We start from the raw sequence: 20744 nt of genomic DNA, 5'->3' as shown, positions 1-20744 counted from the left end.
AGATGCCAGCAGTAATTAGAATAAAAAGTTCTGACAAAGTAATGGTATATGAATTCCCTAAAGCCGAAATTATGTGCTTTGCTCAAATTTTTCAGAAAATTAGATTTGAGAGGTTTTCAAAGATTTGAAACAATAGTTCTTAACAAATGCAGAGGCAGTTGTTACTAGGTAATTCAAATTAGTTAATAGGTATTACAGATTGGCTCTAAATGGAAATTTTCAAGTGAATTTATATTCGGTTCATTCAAGGAATTTCTTACAATTTAAACTTGAGATTTTTGAGTGGATGGCTTCTCTGACTTCAAGGTCATTGAAATGTGTGCTGCCATCACTGCTAATTTCCCAAACATTGTCCCCTGTGTACAATGGGATAGGTTCCTGAATATGAAACATGTTTGTTTTTTAACTCTTTTCTTAGCTCTTCATCTTTTCTCTTTTTCTGTCTTTTAAAAATTGGCTCTGGATTTTTAAAAATTATTTTAAAAATAATTTCTAAATTTTAAATTTTGAAACAATTTCAAATTTAAAGAAAAGTTGCAAGAACAGTACAAATAACTTTCTTTCTAGAGCCAATTGAGATTGATGCCCCATTACCTTGGACACTTTGGTGTCCCTAATTTACAAACAAGGACATTCACCTACACAACCCAATACCACCATCAGATCTTTAGACACAATTCAGGCTCCATCAGACGTCCCAACCATGTCTTTTATAACAAAAGATTTCAGTTCAGAATCATGTTCTGCATCCAGTTTTCATGTCTCTGGTCTCCTTCAGTTGGTTAGTCTTTCCTGACTTTCATGACCCTCACACATTTTGAACATTTAAGACTAGTTGTTTTGTAGACTATCTGTTGTCTCCTTATTTTTAGACTCTGGATATTTATCTTTGGCAGGAATACTACAGAAATGATGCTGTGTTCTTATACCTTCAGGAGGTACATGATGTCCCTTTGTCCCATTTTGGGGGGAAACTATTTTGAGACTATGTACATATCCCATTCCTCATTAAAATTCCAATTTATCTGTTTGTTTATGTATTTTTACCTACATAGATTCCCAGATTCCTAGTTTATTCAGTTAGATGTAATTTTTTATTGTCATAATATTTTCTTACTGTTTAAACTTGGCCAGTGGGTCAAACTTGATGCTCGAGTTTGTGATAGGCTGGTATCTGTGTCCTATTGACATCCCCCTCATTTTCATTTTTTTTAAAGATTATATATATATTTTTATTTGTGAGAGAGAGCACGAGCAGTAGTGAGGGGCAGAGGGAGAGGGAGAAATAGACTCCCTGACAAGCAGGAAGCCAAACGCAGGACTCAATCCCAGGACCCCGAGATCATGACCTGAGCCAAAGACAGATGCTTAACCGACTAAGCCACCCAGGCACCGCTCCCCATCATTTTCTGACATTCTCTAAGTGTATCTATCACCTTTCTTTCTTTCTTTCTTTATTTCTTTCTTTCTTTCTTTCTTTCTTTCTTTCTTTCTTTCTTTCTTTCTTTCTTTCTCTCTTTTTTTCTTTCTTTCTTTCTTTTTCATCTATCTATCTATCTATCTATCTATCTATCTATCTATCTATCTATCTATCTCTGTGTCTACATCTATTCTGTAGCTTTGGCCAGGCTTGGAAACAGTGACACTCTAATAACAACAAGCACACCTAGCTCTCAGATGTCTACTTAAAGAAGCTAGGGTTTCTTGGAAACGTGGCTATTCCCAGGGTTGGGACAGAGAAAATACACAATGAGGCAGAAACAACTTTTCTGAAACCAGAAGAAAAGGAAATAAATAAGTTATACCCACAAATTTATAGCTATGTTTCTTGTCTCTTTATGCATTTTGGAAACCAGGCGTTCATACCCATATCTTTAATTCTAACCCAACACTATAGCACTCTTGTTTTCCATGTTAATAATTTGGCTGATGGGTAGTGAGAGACCTGGCTCCTCTTATGGATAATGTATTTACTTTTTGGTCTACCTTCCTGTGTTGAAATCAATCACCTGCTTCTTACCCTGAATAGAAACCTTCCTTACCCCATCTGGGTTTTGACCTCCCATGTTTGACTTCTGAACTGTCTGTTTTCTCTTCACCTTGTTAGGGACGCACCTTCTTCCCTGTGTTATTGTGGTGCCTTCAGTCATAGTGTGGACTAGCCTTTCTCTGGGCCTCAGTGAAAGGATTTTCAGGCGCTGAATTGTTCTGGAAGGGAAAGGGAAGAGAAAGAGAACAGAATGGGACATCTCAATGGAAAATAAACCCTGGAGAAATAAGAAACAAATGCCATAGCCCACTAAGGAATTTTAAACTACTCAGTGTGCATATGCCTTTAGATGTCAGGAATGCGGGGTAGGGGGTGGAACACAAATGAGGTATAGAGGCAAATGTGAGATAATTAAAATATTAGCAAAAATAGGAAACTTTTGAAAACTGCTTTTCCCTTAATTTTCAAGTAGCCCCAATATCTATATGTGTAAAATCAATATATCAGCCCTTTCTCCGAACAAACAAAAATGAGTCATGGCTCATTGGTTTAGTATTTGGATACTTGACACTGCATTTGCTTCTAGGTTGTTTATGATAATATTTAGAATGGTGTTGGGAGCAATCCTGCTGCTATGAAAATTTAAATTTTGTTTGTTTCTTGCTTTTGTGATTAACTTGTCAACCTTAACATTCCCAAGATCACAGTGTGGAGGGCTTTGTGTTTGTTATCCTTCTAAAATGCAGTATGCAGAAATGTTCTCCAAACCTCTCTGAACTAAAAATCTCAGGGGAAATCTTTTGATAATAGATCGCTTATAGACTTGCAGTAGTTTTTACCTATAATAGAGTCCAAATTTCTTAAACTATTCTGATATAGATTGCATTTTTGTCTGGATTTAAATCATGTCTAAAATTAATTTCAAGATTTATCAAAACATCCTCATGGGACCATCAAATTAGATCAACTGAAAGACAATTTAAAGATATCCCACAACATATGCCCTTTATTTGAATGTGAATGTACATTTGAATGTACATTTGTGTTGGTACAATTGGTCTCAGCTACTCACTGAATTCTCATGAGGTTGCTATAGAAAATGAATAGATCCTCCTGAAAGTAACTATGGAGCACTAAACCTACCCAGATGATTTTTTTTTTTAAAGAATTACTGTGACTTCAAATATAAAGCCAAGAAATCCACAAACATAGTATTTTTAAACCCCAATTCTTTATAGTCTACATTTCAAATAAGTCACATAAAATAAAAATGGTACCTGTATCTAGGTCTTTGAAGAACGGACTCTAATTTTTGAATGTATCAGAGACTAAGCTAGAATAACACATCTTATATTTCTATAACACTCATATTTTTCTGATATACTTTCTGTAAGGCATTATTTTTTCCTCAGAGTAGGATGATAATTAAAAAAAAATCTAGCCCAAGTATCTTGATATTCCGATCCTCATCCCCTGTTCTGCTTCCCAACTGGGTATGTGACTTTGGGTAAATTAATGGATAAAGCTGTGCTAACCTTCTGCACCACAGAGAATAAAAAAGAAAGTTGGATCAGATCAAGGCTTCTTAGCCTCTTCTGTGCCATGGATGTCTGGCAGTCTGGTAAAGCCTATGGTCCTAAGAATAGTGCTTGGAAATCAATAAAATAAATAGAAATGCAAATAAAACCAATTGTATTGAAATTCAGTCATTAAGGCATTACAAAGCAAATTTATGATATGGTAGTATGTGTTTCTTTATTATAGCACTAAATAAATAAATATGGTAAACCCGTAACTACTATAATTTTTAATGTCACCATGAGTAGAAACAGACTTTTGAGGTATCTGCAACAACACTAATGTGATTTGAAAATATCTGTGATTTTTATTTGTGACAAAGTCACAAGTACTTCTAAGAACATTGTGGGTGGTTGCCTACATTCATCATTAATGGAAATGCTAAATTTCAATCAAAAGTTAGAGAAAATAAAAATGTGATTTTTTCCCCTTTTTTTAAAAGATTTATTTATTTATTTATTTGACAGAGAGAGAAAGAGAGCACAAGCAGGGGGGAGCAGCAGGCAGAGGGAGAGGGAGAAGCAGGCCTCCTGCCGAGCAGGGAGCCTGATGCGGGACTCAATCCCAGGACCCTGAGATCATGACCCGAGCCGAAGGCAGACGCCCAACCGACTGAGCCACCCAGGCGCCCTGTAATTTTTTTTCCTATCCAAGTTTACAAATGCCCTGAATTCTATCTATTAGTTCAAAGGAACTTGCCAACAAAAATATTCTAGGACTTTATAAACAATCCTCCTAGTTAGGTCAGGGGGCATACATTTAGAGCTGCTCTGCTTCAAGTGTGGTTCATGGACAGCAGCAACACCATCACCCACCTGCAGCTAGTTAGAAATGCAGAATCTCTGCCTGACCTCAGATCTACTGAATCTTAATCTGCATGTTTCTAAGATCCATAGGTGATTTGATGTGTATATCAATGCTTGAGAAACACTGCTACAGATGAAGCTGTTCAGCCTGTCTGGGAGCTTTTCAGCTATGATCAAGTATCCTAGGATTTCTTAGATCTACAGTCAACTTCTTCCATTTGCTAAAAACTTGCCCTTAAACCTGTAATCCATGAAGTTGGTCACAGGCCTGTCAGCAAGGACAACAGTGCTGTAGACACACAATGGAGATTTTCATAGTTACTTAAGGATCAGTAATTGAACAGGTCTAGATTGTTTTGAAGATTCGAAGAGACCCAGGCAGTAGTTTGAGATTTGTCAGAAGCAGATTGTCTCTGAAGTGGTGGGGAGTGGGGGAGAAGTGGTAACAAGTCTGCATAACCAGACAGAAACATAGTTCCAAGTTGAACTTTATTAGGTATAGGCGGAGCTGGAGAGGGAGGTTTTTGTCTCATGGAGTTGAAGAATGAACCTGGTTGACAAAGGAGAACGATCAAAATGATAGGACTTTATTAATCAAGGATACAGAAAAAACTCTCAGGAGTGAGAGGGGTCCTGACCAGGTTGCCAACGTGGGCCTCCACCGACAGTCTTTTATTTAGAACTGACCAGGGAGCTCATGGCCTTAACATTCTTGGGACGTCTTTGTTCAAGTAAGGACTGGTGATAACATCTTTAATGGCTTGCTTCTTCTTTGGGATCTGGTCATTCTTTGTGGTCCCAATGTGACTGCCATAAAAAGAACCCACCTCTGACGTCCAGGGCAGGGTGGTCTGGTTTATTCCCTTAACTCTGGTTTCATTATGCCTCGGCATTTCGGGGATTTTTGGTGAGCCTAGTCATGTAGTCCCCCGACCTGTCCCTCCCTACCTAACCCACTTGTCCCTTACTCATTGGCAGTGTTTGTTCTGTAGGGTTTGGCTGAGCACTGTAACTGTTTGCATATCACAGTTGATGTTCTTGCAAATAGGTAGTTTTCACTGCTCTGGAACCAGTTTTATGCGTATATAAAATATTAAGTAGTTCACATCTTATGAACTGAATAATGTCTACATGGGAAGAAAAGCTACTCCTGAAGTGTCTTATAGTGAAATCCTCTAATAGAAATTTCGATGTAGTGTAAATTTATTGATCATCTGTTTTGTACCAGTAGAAATTCAGAAATGAAGAAGACACTGTTTCTGCCATAAAAGAATTGCCTATTTATTGTAAGCCAAGTAAAAAAATATAGATAGGTAGATGAAAAGATGATGCAATGATAAAAGCAGATGCAAGATACTATTTATAGTGGTATGAGGGCGTGCATAGAACCTTAAGTTCCCATTTACTCATTTACTCATTGACCCACCTATTCATTCATTCCTTTACCCATGTTTATTGAGTCATTATCCAATGTTGTACACTAATCTTTATGGCTGACTGTAGAATGCTGACACTGGAAGTGGTAAGATAGGTCTAGGTTGAGATTATTTTGGGGTTTTGTATGCCCTGTTTAGAATGTTGAACCTCGGGGCGCCTGGGTAGCTCAGTCGTTAAGTGTCTGCCTTCGGCTCAGGTCATGATCCCAGGGTCCTGGGATCGAGTCCCACATCGGGCTCCCTGCTCCGCGGGAAGCCTGCTTCTCCCTCTCCCACTCCCCCTGCTTGTGTTCCCTCTCTCGCTGTCTCTCTCTCTGTCAAATAAATAAAATCTTTAAAAAAAAAAAGAATGTTGAACCTTTTCCAATAAGCAACTAAGATTTTTAAGTAGGGAAATTACTGATAAGATTTGAATTTTAAGATCATCACTCTTGGGACAGTCATGAGAGGTGACTCTAAAGGGGGCTTCAGAAGCTCATTTTAAGGAAAAAAGCAGTCTTGTGTTCACTTCAAGTTCTCTTGTAGTTTTAAAAATCTCTCATTCCATTCTAATTAATAGTATTTACAAGCAAATACCTGGTTTGTGTTGGAATTTTATATGTTGTACTTCTTGTCAAGTTTTTAGTTCGGTAAAATAATTAACATTTTTTTCCTGTCATTATTTTACAGCTTTGGACCCTTGTCTTGATTTTATGGCCAGTCATTATTTTCATAATTTTGGCTATTACCCGGACCAAATTTCCTCCAAGAGCAAAACCAACGTGTAAGTAAATGAGATTTGTTCGTTTCCCTAATTTTGGGATTCTTTTTTTTTTTAAGATTTACTTATTTAGGGGCACCTGGGTGGCTCAGATGGTTAAGTGTCTGCCTTTGGCTCAGGTCATGGTCCCGGGGTCCTGGGATCGAGCCCCACATCGGGCTCCTGGCTCAGCGAGGAGCCTGCTTCTCCCTCTCCCCCTGCTCATGGTCTCTCTCTCTCTCTGTATCTCTGTGTCTCAAATGAATAAATAAAATCTTTAAAAAAAATTTACTTATTTATTTCAGAGAGATCGAGAAAGAGAGAGAGTGTGTGTGTGCACAGTGGGGAGGGGCAGAGGGAGAAGGAGAGAGAATCCCAAGCAGACTCCTCACTGAGCATGGAGCCTGACACGATGCTCGATCTCATGACCCAGGTGCCCCTAATTTTGGGATTCTAGTTAAAATTTATTTTGATACCACCTTAGTGTTTTATTCTAAATTTTTAAATAGTGTTTCCACTTGGAAGTATTTGTATAAATACCTAGCCTGTTTTTTTCTCCAGCTTTTTGAATCAGTTAGAAAGGTGAGCCTGTAATATTTATCTAAAAAATTATGAAGCATGTAGGAGCCAAAATATATTTTAATCTTTGTAAAATTTTGACTCATTTATTATTCACCCCATTAAGCTCATGGTATGTACAGCACAATCAAGTAGCAATCTCAAGCGATCGTCCTTTACTTTTGTATTGTAGCAGAAACCATAGACTGGTATTTGATCAACCAAACAAATGATATGCAGAGTACTATACAAGTCTCTTATCTTTCTTCAGAGCTGGTATGAGTGGTGCAAATGTATCAACACATTTCTTTTGAAAGAACATTGTTTTCCAGTTAGTACTATTTTAGCTCCATTACTTTGTCATCACCCAGTTGAAAAATGGGCACAAAGCCAACTCAGACCATTATTTTCTTTTGGATCCAGAATGGAGATGCAGGAAAGACTCAGAAAAGTCCTCAGAACTGAGGAGGATGAGTTTTTTAACCCCAATGATCTGATCAGTGTTGTTTTTGCTTTTGTTCTTAAACTTTGGAGCCAGTTTTCTTGGTAGAGGAGTGAAGGTTAGGTGAGATGCGTGATGTTTCACAAAGCAGTCATCTTCTAAAAGCTTCTCATAGACCAAATTTCTGTAAATCACATTGTATTTCAGATAAATTTTGGTGATTTGCTTTATACTGAATTATTTGTAAAGAGAATAATGAACTAGTGACTTTTAAAAATAAGTGTTTGCAATCACCCAGTCCTAAGAAGTAAGATGACAGCCATGGTGGAATCTTGATTCATACACAATAGAATAATTTGGAAGAGAACATCAGTTCAATTAGTGTTAAGTATTAAAACTCTTGGTACTAGAATAAATAATTCCTTACATTTGAAAAGCACCTTACCATTTCTAAAGGACTTTTGCTCAAGTTATTATGCAGAGTTGTTGTTGAAATTTTATTAGGTTGTTTATAAAAGCAGCATAATTTTGTTCTCTTCATATTATGCATATATTAGTTCTTTATAACAGATTAAGTCCATTGTATATTGTTGAAATTTATGTATTCTTGCCTATCTTAAATAGCATGGACTTCAAAAATAATGCATTCAGCACATAAGGACAAACACTCTTTGAACTATTCTGGTTTAAGATGCTAATTATCAGTTCACTAATGATAGTGACAAAAGGAGCTTTGTTAGCTTCTTTCAACAACTTATTTCTACCAATTTCTTGTTTATAAGGATTTTTCAGTTATGTAATAAGCTCCTCCTACAAAACTTACAAGACAGAAATATAAGGTGTGTGAGTGGGAATAGTCTTAATTGGTGCTGCCTGATGGGATTTAGAGGTTTGTGGAGAAAATCATGGAGAGCTCTTATAGTTCCACTAAATTATGAAGAAAAAAATTGGAAAAACCATGTGATGAGTGCCTCAGAGACCTAATCTTTAAAAGGTTCTGCAAAAACACAATATCCAGAAGGAGATGAATAACCACCTTTTACTATGGTCTTATGATCATATGCTAATAATAATTAGTTATGAGGTGATTGTCTTTTTGTTTATGGGTAGAAGAGAAGAGAATTATAGGGAAGTTCAAACATTGGAAGTATTTTTGCTAGTCTCTCAGACCTTATAAGACTCAGTTAAAAAATAGTTTATTGTTTTTATTAGAACTTTATGAGAACTATTAGAGGGAAAGTACCCTCTCACTTTACAGAGGAGAACACTGGGACCCAGAGAGAATGTAATTTGCCAAAATTCAATCATGTGGGATAGGAGAGAAAGGTTTTGGAACCTACCTTTACCTTGTTCTTGGGATTTGTCTCATATTTTACCCTCTTATCCAGAGAGCCAAAATACAAATTGTGTCCAAAATGTCAACTCATCCTATAATCAAGTATAAAATATAATTTTATAATTGCAGGTGCTATCTGTATAGCAAATTAGAGAATTAAAACTAGTATGGGTGCAGTTACATTTTTTTCCCTGTCTTCTGGTAGAGAGGGAATAACTCCAAAATGAAAGTTTGGATTCAGGGATTTTTATTCTTTTTTTTAAATTATTGTTTTTCTTTGTTTCTCATATCATAGTGGAAGATTAAAATGAGTTCATAATAATAAATGATAAAAATAAATATTTCTTGATCTCATATGTGCCAGATGCTTAGGGAGGTAATGGCAATATTATTCAGTTCACAGTGGAGAAAACCAATGCACAGAGAGATTAAGTAACTTGACCAGGATTGCACGGTTAATAAGTGGTGGTGTCAGGATTTGAACCCAGGTCAGTCTGGCTCTAGACTCTAGTTTTAAGCTTATGGATTTACATTTCTTACATCCAGGAGTCAGTACTAATTTCTCATGTTGCATTATTTAGGCTTCACAAAAGTAGACTACAAGTTAGAGATTAGGTATAAAAACCCCGTCTCTGTCTCTATCATGAAATCAAGAAATATGGGGGGAAAGGTGCATGCTGATGTATGAATCAGAGTTATCCTAAATATTAGTATGCAGTGGAGAATGCTGTTTCTCTCCGACTAATTCTGCCTGAATCATTAGTTGTAATATCGTGGAAACTGGGTCCTGTTTAACAGAGTTAAATCCTTTCTGGGCTACAGTGACTGCTTCAGTGCTAGTTGGGCGACAGAGAAATGAAGAAGAAACTCCAGGCTACACCCCAGCTGAAACTCAGCTATAGTGAGAAAGGACTTGTCATCCCAAGGGCACATTCTGCTCTCAGAATAGCTGGGCAGATATGTAGGACTGATATATCATTCAGAACAAATATAATTAGTGATTCAAAGGGCTCCCTCCATAGTTTTATTGACTGATGGATGTCTGGAGAAGTCTGGATTTTTGGTGAGTAAGGAAGCTGCTGCAGTCTCTACCAAGGTGAGCACCTGTCCTGAGCATACTACTTACTTTTGGCATTGTTTGCCTTCACTTACGCCCTTCTGGGTTGTCACAAACAGCTTCGGTAACTAGCTTCTGCAAATAGTAAGTCCCAGGTAAGGAAAGCTTCCCAAGCCCGGCAGGTGGGCCAGGATGCTTCTTGTTCAAATAAAGAAATGGGCTCAGACACCACATTTGAAATAGTTGCAACCTCTTAGAATCTGTACATGCAATGACTTGTCAGGAGGCAAACTTTAAAGCCGAAAAATCATGCTTAGGAACAAAGACAAACAAAACAAAACAAACCCTCCAAAACGCATTTAGACTAAGCCCAGCTATAACATAGTGAGTTATCTTTGTCTCCTTTCAACACACACATGCCCACAAAGTGCAGGCAAGCAGTTCCTAATTACCGTGGAGCTCACTACCTTTCAAGAACAGAAAAAACCCTGCCATAATGAGATAAGTGGACTCCAAAAATTGCAGTCTTGCCAAATAAGGAGTCACATTTTTATGAAGTTAATGAAAAACAATATTTTCAAGTGGTTGAAAATACCACTAAAAGCACAATGGAAATGATACTGTGTAAGTAGGACCATAGCCTGGATTAAACTCCGATTATCTCGAGGCCATCACTTCCTAATAACTCGCCTTCTCCGAAGAGAAGAAATTCAGCCCATCTCACATCTGAAAATGAGCTGGTGGAAGGCAGGAGCTAACTGCTCATTGTATTACATTCAAATGTGTGCTAGCACAGGGTTATCCTGAACACTACCCATCTGGATGTAACTCCATAGCTTTGGTAAATGCACGATCACCATGACCAGCATGTCTTTTGACCTCCAGAGCATACCTTTTGTCTTCAGGGTTGCAATAAAAGTAATAATAGGGGTGGAAATTTATTGAACACCTTAGTACGTGTCAGACACCATGCTGAGTACTTCACATATATTTCCTTAGTGAATACATCATCTCTATAAACTATGTAGTATGATTTTCCTAATTTTAGGGATGACAAAACTGAGGCACAGAGATGTTAAGTAATTTACCCATATTCACCTGGGCACTATGTGCCCATGCCTGGATTTTAAACACAGTTTTACCTGCAGATACAGTAGTTGTATTCAAGTTGTGACCCCCAGCAATGGCAATTCTAAGGTCCGGCTCATTTCCGTTTATAGCACCTCCTTTTTCTTTCTCATACCACCTGTTAGCACTACCATAGATGGAACATGGCTATAAAAGTGAACTCAATCAGCTTTTCTACCTGTCAACAGCTCTAGGAAAAAAATGTGAGAAGGAAGATTGAAATTATTGATTAATTGGTGGCTTGTGGGATCCCTGCATGTTGCTATACCTACAGTCCCTGAATTGTTAAGAGGAAGTTATTGTGTGGTTTTATGTTGAAAGAGCCAATGAGGCCTCTTACTCGTGAGGGTTGTGACAGTCAGAGGAGCCAGGCTTTTTCTGGCCCTGCTCTTGCTTCTGACTTTCCATGTGGCATGTTTTCAGGGAGAGGTTGGCAAATGCATGAGGACAAGATTCCATTCTGGGGTACACCACGCTCTCCAGCATGCTCAGGATTTAACAGTAATAGCTGCACCCATAGTAAATAATTTCCTTTTCTATTTTGATTGGCTCAAAATTAATGCAAGTTTTGTTCTGGGAAGCTCAGAACTCATCATCATTCATCTCCTGCCAGGTGTTGCCCCATCCGATTTCTCCATTCTCACGTGTGCCAGCAACACCATGCAGTCTCTCAGGTTAGAAACGTCTGAATCATTCCTGACTCCTCCCGTTCCTTCACCTCCCATAACCATGAGCCTTCAAGACAGAATCAATCTTGTGAAATGTGTCCTGGAGTTACCCCTTCCTTTCCATCCTTCCTGCAGTCCCTTGATTCAAGATCTCATTGTATTATGCCTGTGTATCTTCAACAGCTTTTTATTTTGCGGGAGGGGCACTCTGGAAGCCCAGCCTCTAATTCTTCCCATAGTGTATCATCAGATAATCCCTTAAAATATTCTTTGGGTCTATTAAGTTTCAACTCCCCTTTATCCTACTTTCAAGACCTTCATAATCAGGATTCATCCAACTTTCTGTTCACTGTGCTCTGCAGTTGAGGCCTTTGCCTAGAGAGGCAGTGTCCAAATATCTTCCATACACCCCATGCTCATTCCCACTTGGACACACATGCTCATGTCTCTTCCTCCTCGTCTATCAAAAGGCAAGCTCACCTCTAAGGCTTACCCTTTTGCCTTCCCTGATCACTCAAAATTCCAATTATTTTTCCTTTATATGTCTCTTGTGGATGTATGGGCTAATGGTGGATTTTGAATGCTTTATGCTTTAATCTCGACTCACTCATTAGACAGATAGTACATTAATAGCAGAAATCATGTCACAGCATCATACTAATATCAGATATAGCATGATTCCTACCAGAGAGAACAAAATAAGAATGTAATATATCATTTGGAATTTAGTGCAGTTTGAAAGATATGGGTGATTGGATTATAAAATTCCATAATTCCATAATAATAAAGCTCAATGTGAATCTGATAGAGGTAAAGGACAAGAAGTTAGCTTGCTTTTGGTTTGGTTTCTACTTCTCAGATCCAGGTAAATCTGTGCCATCAAAAATATCTCTAATGTTAATACTGGGGCAAGAAAAAGTGTATAAAGCTCTGTCACTCCTCCCCAGGTAGATCCACCTGGGAATTTCCCTAACAAATACCTAAGAGTTCATGTGAATGTATACAGAAAATTTTTGTGTGGGAGAGATTTATAGTCTGCTTCTTGCCTAAGATTCAGAAAATGTTAGAGCAACTTTTGAATTTCCCAGCGAAAGCCCCATCATTTACTTCTTTCATCAGCAAATCAGTAGTTAACAATATTTTTTGGAAACGTTACTGACCCTTTAGATGGTACCATGGAGGTAAACTCTGTGAAACTCAGAGAAATGGAGACTGTGACTATGTCACCTAGCATTCTGCGCCGAGCTGGAGGAAACCAGCAGGAGGGAGGCAATGTGAACATGGCCTGGGCACACTCCTACATAGGGGCAGCTGCAACTCCTGGTTTTAGTTGCCCATCTCCCCCTGTTCCTAATGTGAAATTCTGCCATGCTCTCGTGCAATGCCAATGGGCACACCCTGATGCCAGATAACACGACAAAAAGATTTCTCAACTAATGCCTCGTTAGGTTTAGTACACAGAGTTGCATCAGAGAGTCGGAAATATCTTGAAGTATAATAAAACTTAATTTAACAAGTAGAAAAATAGGGGCACCTGGGTAGCTCTTGGTTTCAGCTCAGGTCCTGATCTCAGGATGGTGGGATCAAGTCCCACGCTGGGCTCCGTGGTCAGCCAGGAATCCGCTTGAGATTCTCTCTCCCTCTCCCTTTGCCCAACCACTCCCCTCTGCATGCTTTCTCTCTCTCGAAGTAAATAAATCTTAAAAAAAAATAGTAGAAAAAATAAAGAGTAAAGAATAGCTACTGATTGAGTGGTAGAAAATTTCTTGTCTTTTGGTTTTATTTCCCCTGTCCTTTCTGCATCATCCCTACTTCTGATGATTTACCTTATTAGCTTCCCAGAGGTGACTACCCCACTGACATCATCTCTGGGGGCCACATGTCTTCTTTTTTTCACTCTTTATCTCTCTCCTTCCCTTCATAAAGAGCAGAGGGGCTCCTGTTACTCTCAGGTAGGGACTTCTAATACTCAAGTCTATGTGATAAAGATAAATAATTGATTATTTATAAAATTCTCACAAGTACGGGCATCTCACTTGCTGAGGTCCCCAATATCAGTGGATGTTTCCAGTATACCCCTGAAGCTAAGAGCCAGATTCAAGAAAGTTCAACTTATTCTCCTTCACTTATCTGAGAGCACAGAGCCCAGACACAGGCTCATAGGTGAGGGTCTGGCTCCATGGTTGGCTGACGGTGTGTTCTCCTGAGTGACTGTTAAACGTTCTTTTTTTTTTTTTAAGATTTTATTTATTTATTTGACAGAGAGACACACAGTGAGAGAAGGAACACAAGCAGGGGGAGTGGCAGAGGGAGAAGCAGGCCTCCCGCCGAGCAAGGAGCCCGATGTGGGGCTCGATCCCAGGACCCTGGGATCATGACCTGAGCTGAAGGCAGACGCTTAATGACTGAGCCACCCAGGCGCCCCACTGTTAAACATTCTTCTAAGTACCCCCCAGGAAATCTGGCCTAGGACACCTTAGTCATTTTATGTTGCTCTCACTGTTCAACTTTTCTCATTCTCTTTGATTAGGTCACATTGTGTCTTTTGCTTTGATAAATGAACCAGTGTATATTTTTAGAGTAGAGCAGTCCTCATGGAAGAAATGCCATAGCATATGATATTCACTGGTCTTGACTCAGAATTTCATTGTGGATTCAAATTAGAATGACTTATAACATCTTCACATTAAGAAAAATAAAATCTGTGGTTATTTAAAAATAAAATCTTTTGGTTTTGGTTATGTAGTCACATATTTATATGTAAAATTATTATTATTGTGAGAGGCAGTATAAGGGCTTAGAGCACAGACTCCAGGTTCAAACTGCCTGGATTCAAACACAAGCCTTGGATAAGTCTCTTGGATACGCCAAGCCTCAGTTTCCACATTTACATATCAAAGCTAATAATAGCACCCTCCTCACAGAGTTATTGTGAAAATTGAATGAGTTAATACTTGTTAAATACTTAAATAAATGTCTGGCACATATTAAGAGCTGTATTAGTGTTGGATATTTTATATTTATATTATTTATAATATATAAGTATAGGGTATAACATCAATCATTGAGTATCATTGAGCTAATCTAGTATCATATTATTTGATATAAGAAAACTGAGGCTCAGAAAATTTAAGACTTGATTATAGTTTCACATTTATTCTTGCCTCTGTCATGTATTTAAAGGGTACCTGTTATGTCTGCACTAATTAAGAAAACCATGAGCCCTCAGAACAATCAAATCTATAGGAGGTTAATAAGTGTGTCAGAATCTGAAATAAATATGCAATGTGATAAATTCCACAGTAGAAGTAGGCTCAAAAGCAAATCAGCGAGGAGATAGAGTCCAACAACCTTACCTGGGATCAGGGCTGGGACTATGGGGATGCTAATGCAATGCAGACTTTCAGGGGTTAGCAAAATCTCAGCAATCAAGATAATCATATTTCAATACAATATTCTAAAATATAAAAATTAATTTTAATACTCATCACCAGATGGGTATTAAAGAGAGCCCGTACTGATTGGAGCACTGGGTGTTATACACAAACAATGAATCATGGAACACTACCTCAAAAACTAATGATGTAATGTATGGTGATTAACATAACATAATAAAATTTTTTAAAAAGTAAAATTAAAAAATTAATTTTAAAATTCTATGATGAACAAAATGTTAAAATTTTAGATGAAGTCAGGCTCAGTATTACTGACTTTTCTTTTGCCTTGGGCTCCAATGTGGCTCCCATAGCACTGCCTGTAATATCAGGAAAGGCTTCACAGGGAAGTCCTACATCTTAGCATGAGTTTTAAAGAATGAGGAGGAGTTTGTCAACTAGACAAGTAGTGTCTTTGCATTCCTCAAAGACAATGACCAACATGAGTGGGGACACAGGACGTGACCGAGTTAGATGTGCCAGGAATTTGGAGTTTGTTTTGTCTGGAAAAGGAGGATTTTTGTTGCAAGTGGGAAGCTGAGGCTATTTGGTCAATACTAAAAGCATTGAACTTTATTGTGGAGAGAATGAGGAGCCATTGGAACTTTTTACTAAATTAGCTTTGTTTTAAATATATAAGTATAACATATGTATGTTTTTTCTGGTCTTAGATATACATGCTTATTACTTAAAAATTAAATAATGTACTCTGAGTATGCATACTGTAAAAAGCAGAAGTCCTGCCTAATCTTGCCTTCTAACGATAACTATTGTTAACATTTTAGTGTACATTTCCTATTTATATCCTATAAATAGATATACTTAACCACTCTACCTTAATCCAAACCATATAAATACACCTGTTGAAAGATGTGGATTACCCTGGGCTTTCTAAATGGGCATCTAGTAGTGGTGGTGGAGGGGATGGCAGAGATGATGAGCTGGATGATGAATGGATGAGGTGCTGTATTGAGAGGAGCCGTGAGGACCAGACAGTCTACAGAGCTCCCCTGATGATTTTTGATGCAACTTTAAGTTTGAGAGCTATCTTTTCCTTTCTTCTCAGTTATCTTGTAAATCAGTTGCATTTTTTTTTTTTTTTTTTTTTACTAGCTCACTACTGTGAAAGTCAACCAGGGAATGGATTTAATTCTTTGAATAGCTTGAGGGAAAACTTTGCTGGCATGCCTTGCTTCATTTTAGCACTGGATCTCTCACTGTAATCTGCAGGATGCTAGAAGTCTCACACCATTTTTATGTCTTATGTTGAAGATCACATCTTCAGGACAGAACAGTTGAGGAGAATGCCTCCACTCTGAAAGTGCCATCAGATTGGTAACTAAGGAAGGGAGTGTTCATAATTTCCTGAGCTTGTATGTACATGGGTTTGTCAAAGATGATATCATGAATGTAGTTGCATGGCCAGGGGAGTCTAGTTCCATTTCAACAAGTACTCCACACACTAACATAGAATCACTTGCTTCTAGCTTCATCAATATTAGGAGAATGAGAAAATGTCAAAAATTGTTTTGTTATTTTGAGAATTACTGCCTTGTATTAAAATGGTACAAAGATGCTTGTGGAGGTTCATACTCTACAAGATGTGCCTAGGCTGTGAACAATAGATCTGTGTTCTGTCCTCAAGTTGCTTATGGTCTAACTCTGGAGTGAAAACACACACACACACACACACACACACACACACACACACATTATATGCCATAATAGCTTTAAAAAAATAAAAAAGTTAAATGTAACTAAAGTAAAAGTGTTAAACATAGCTCTGGGCACAGTGCTTTGCACATGGTGGTAACTCAAATATTTAGTGATTAATTGATAGTGACATGTAATAACAGTTTGAATACTTAGGAAAAAAGTATTAATAAGTCATATTGGCTATAAAAACTACTGGAAGTTTTAAAAAAGGAAGAGACTGCTATGCGTTAGTGTCATCAAGAATTACCCCAGGACTTAAATTAAGCTTGAAAGGAAAACAAATGAATATGCTAAATATGCAACAAGAAGAGATGTGTCCTTCAAGACTGAGGAAGATCATGATCAAAAACTAGCCAAGGATAGGTAGACTGATCCATTGGATCAACCAATGGAGAGTGTCAGTGCTGTAGAGTGTGAGAGACCATGCTGCTTCTGATCGTGTGAGGCTTTCAACATTCGACGGAGGAGTTTGGATTTTCTCCTTTAGGAAAAGAAACAATAAAAGTCTGCAAAGAACTATTTAATTTTTCTTTTTCCAACATGGGAGATAAACTAAGGGAAATTTGAAAAGGTCTTCCACCATAATTGTTTATCTTCATCCAGATGTTTTTATCATAGGCTCAATTAGTTATCTATTGTCTAATAAGGAATTGCCTCCCCGAACTCAACGGCAACAACAGAGAACATTTATTATCCTCCAGTTCCCATGGATCCCAAATTTGAGAGTGGCTTAACTGTGCGGTTTTGCCTTAGGGTCGCTCATGAGATTGTGTATGATTTTTACTGGAGTTGGCTGCATGATAGCTTGACTAGGGCTGGCAGATCTTATTGCTGACCTGCTTAACAAGTTGGTACCAATTGTAGGTACCAAGTTGGTGGCTCCTCTCCACAGGCTGTTTTAGTGTTTTCACGACATGGCAGCAAGCTTCCCCAGACCAAGCTATCCAGGAGACAGTCAGGCAGATGCTAGCTAGCCTCTTTACAACCTAGCCTCGGAAGCCTCCAAGCATTACCTCCACCACATTCTCTTCATTAGAAACAAATCACTAAGCCTCTGCCCAAATTCATGGGCAAGAGGATTAGGTTCTACCTTTGGAAGGAAAAAGTGTCAGAGATTCTATGGGCACATTTTAAAACCACCACATAGACTAACAAGAGTCATTGGTGCAATAATAGTGTGTGCTGAACATGCTTGAAATATTCAGCCCCACCACGGCAGAGTCATTGTTTGCTTGAGGCTATGCTGCATTCCTAGCACCTAGGACAGTGCCTGCATGTGGAAGCATCATTAAATACTTTCTAAACTATTACTATTTTGTAGATGAAGGTATTTATTTTCAGAGCTTGTAGCGACAGATCTCACTAAGTAAGTGTTGAAGCCAAGATTTAATTTCGTCTTACTACTCAAATCCTCTTTCTACTCCCCATGCTATCTATCAAGCAGAATCATTCATCTCTCTTAGAAACACTCACCTTGCTATTGGCATAGCTAACAGAACCACTCTCTGGAAAATCGCCTGGTACTTAGTCATCACCCAACAAATATTTGTTGAACAAATGAACAAATTTGGTACAACAATACATGAAGGCTAGAGATATGAAGAAATCTGTTCAAATTTACTTACAAGTCAATGGAAGACTGTGAAATACAGGCCAGCACGTGTGCCCCTTGTGCAGGTTATTATTTTGTCCTACTCATTGAAAGGATGCTGTGTTTAAAGTGTAGAAGTGAGATGCGGAGTTTCTGTGTTTTGAGCAGCTTATGATCTGATGACCACCTACAAGGATTCTATGGAGAATTAACTTTATATCATTGCATCATTATTTTGAATATAGTCTCTTTGAGAGTGGGAGTGGAAGAGAGTAGAAATAACTGCGTCTCAGCTAGAATTCCTCTCATATGAGTAGTAGTATGCTTCGATATTTAACCCATAGACAAAAGGATACAAATACATTTGAGTAGAGCATGACATACTTAAGCTCTCACACACCTCTCTACACAACTACTAATGCTATTTACTCTGGCAGAATTTTGTACCAAAATTGAACCTAATCTGCTTTGAAAACTTCACTCACCTCCATTGAATCCTGTTAGTTCTAATTCGCTGTTTTAAGATTGCATGCTAAGCAGAACTCTGAAAACTAGAAAAAACAAAAACAAAGCAACAGAACTTTGTTATAAATCACATTTCTTTCGGCGGCATGCCAAAAGCTGAGATTTAAGGTCTTCATTTTGTTGATTTATCTTTAGTTTTATGTGGAAATTTGGCATTAAGTAGATAATCCAGAAGGCAAATGACAGGGATGAGTGAATCTCAAAGGTGAGTTCAGTTCTGGGTTATTATGAATCCTGTGCTAACATTAGGTAATGTAGCCAAACCTCCAGAACAATAAGCAGTTTTTCTGCAAGGTTAATGCAAAGAGTATCAGATTTTAGCTCAAATAAAACCTAAAGCAAATGAACAAGAGTGGGATTAGGTTAATCTTAAGCATTAGGAAGGTTGCTTAAAGGTATTAGAGCCATGTTTCTGATCCCTACCTTTATTGCACAGATTTCTAGACATCTAGATGAGCACACCCACTGAACACTCAGCTATTCACTAAACAAATACTCATTTATCATAACACTGTGTGGAATCTAAAGATGAAGAACAGAAGCTTTTTAGATAAAAACATCAATAATCAAATTGTGAGGACAAGACTTACCATATCTGACCCTAAAGCCCATAATCTATTACATAGTCAACTTTGATAAGAAACAAAGAACAACAAATGCACCATTTTTTTTTTTTTTTAAATACAATCCTTGGAGGCTAGAGAAGTTAGCAAAGCTTAATGTGAGTAGGACTTAACTGCATCCTGAGGAAGACTAATAGGATAATTGGATTTGCATGAAGAAGACTGGGACATTTTTCTTTTCTTTTCTTTTTTAAGATTTTATCTATTTATTTGTCTGAGAGGGAGAGAGAGAGAGTACGAGCAGGGGGAGTGGCAGGCAGAGGGAGAAGCAGGCTCCCTACTGAGCAAGGAGCCCGATGTGGGACTCCATCCCAGGACCCTGGGATCATGACCTGAGCCGAAGCCAGATGCTTAACTGACTGAGCCACCCAGGCATCCCGAATGGAACATTTTTCAAGGGAAGGAAGGGAATAAACCAAGTTCATGGTGTTGCGATGTAAGGTGAATGGTCTTATTTTGCTTCAGGCATCCTTCCTTGAGCCTCTATACTAGGTTTGTTTTCAGCCCCACTCACCCCTCCTTTATATAATTGTGATTTACTATATATGTATTTATTTGATGTTTTTGTCTCTGGTCTCTACTTCATGAGGCCCCTGCCTAAGCTTGTCTTTTCCACCAAATATCAGCAGTGCCTCCCACTAACAGACACCCAATAAAGAAGTTTTTCCCCCAATTCCATTAGATGCTACTGAGAAATGAGTTTGAATGGGTGATATAGGTCCTAGAGACACAGAGTCTCAAATACCAGGGTGATACCATTAGGATGCCCTTACCTGATAAGCAATAAAGAATGACACATGGTAATAGGAATATTGTGTTTTGTGTTTATTAATCAAATAGCATAGAAAGGTCATATCAGGGTGAGTAGAAGGCTGGAGCAAGAAAAAGAATTACACATTTATTGAAATTACAAAAAGTGGTAGGCATTTGTCACTAACACAACTGATGAAACAAATGGGAAAGAATGATGTTAGGAAGAGTCAGTAGGAGATGGTGGAGATTGGGCTTGGGGGACAAAGGAATAGTTGGAAATAAAAGAGCTCTCCTAGTTTTTAATCTGGGATAATGAGAAAATAGAATAGCAAAAACTATAACAACAGTAATGATTCCTTTATGC

At 38.1% G+C, this 20744-nt stretch overlaps 1 protein-coding gene across 1 annotated transcript in view; it reads left to right on the top strand.

Annotated features, from left to right (window-relative positions):
• The window catches only part of ABCA12 (ATP binding cassette subfamily A member 12), a 167792-nt gene that overhangs the window by 6699 nt on the left and 140349 nt on the right, over positions 1-20744 (top strand). The window contains exon 2 of the mRNA XM_027590137.2: positions 6480-6573. Coding sequence (XP_027445938.2) covers positions 6480-6573 — 94 coding nt within the window. The remainder of the gene's footprint in view (positions 1-6479; positions 6574-20744) is intronic.

This window comes from Zalophus californianus, chromosome 3 (genome assembly GCF_009762305.2).
Source record: "Zalophus californianus isolate mZalCal1 chromosome 3, mZalCal1.pri.v2, whole genome shotgun sequence".
NCBI classification, from domain to species: Eukaryota; Metazoa; Chordata; class Mammalia; order Carnivora; family Otariidae; genus Zalophus; species Zalophus californianus.
The sequence above is the reverse complement of the archived record's forward strand: the minus strand, read 5'-3'. Positions and strand labels throughout refer to the sequence as shown.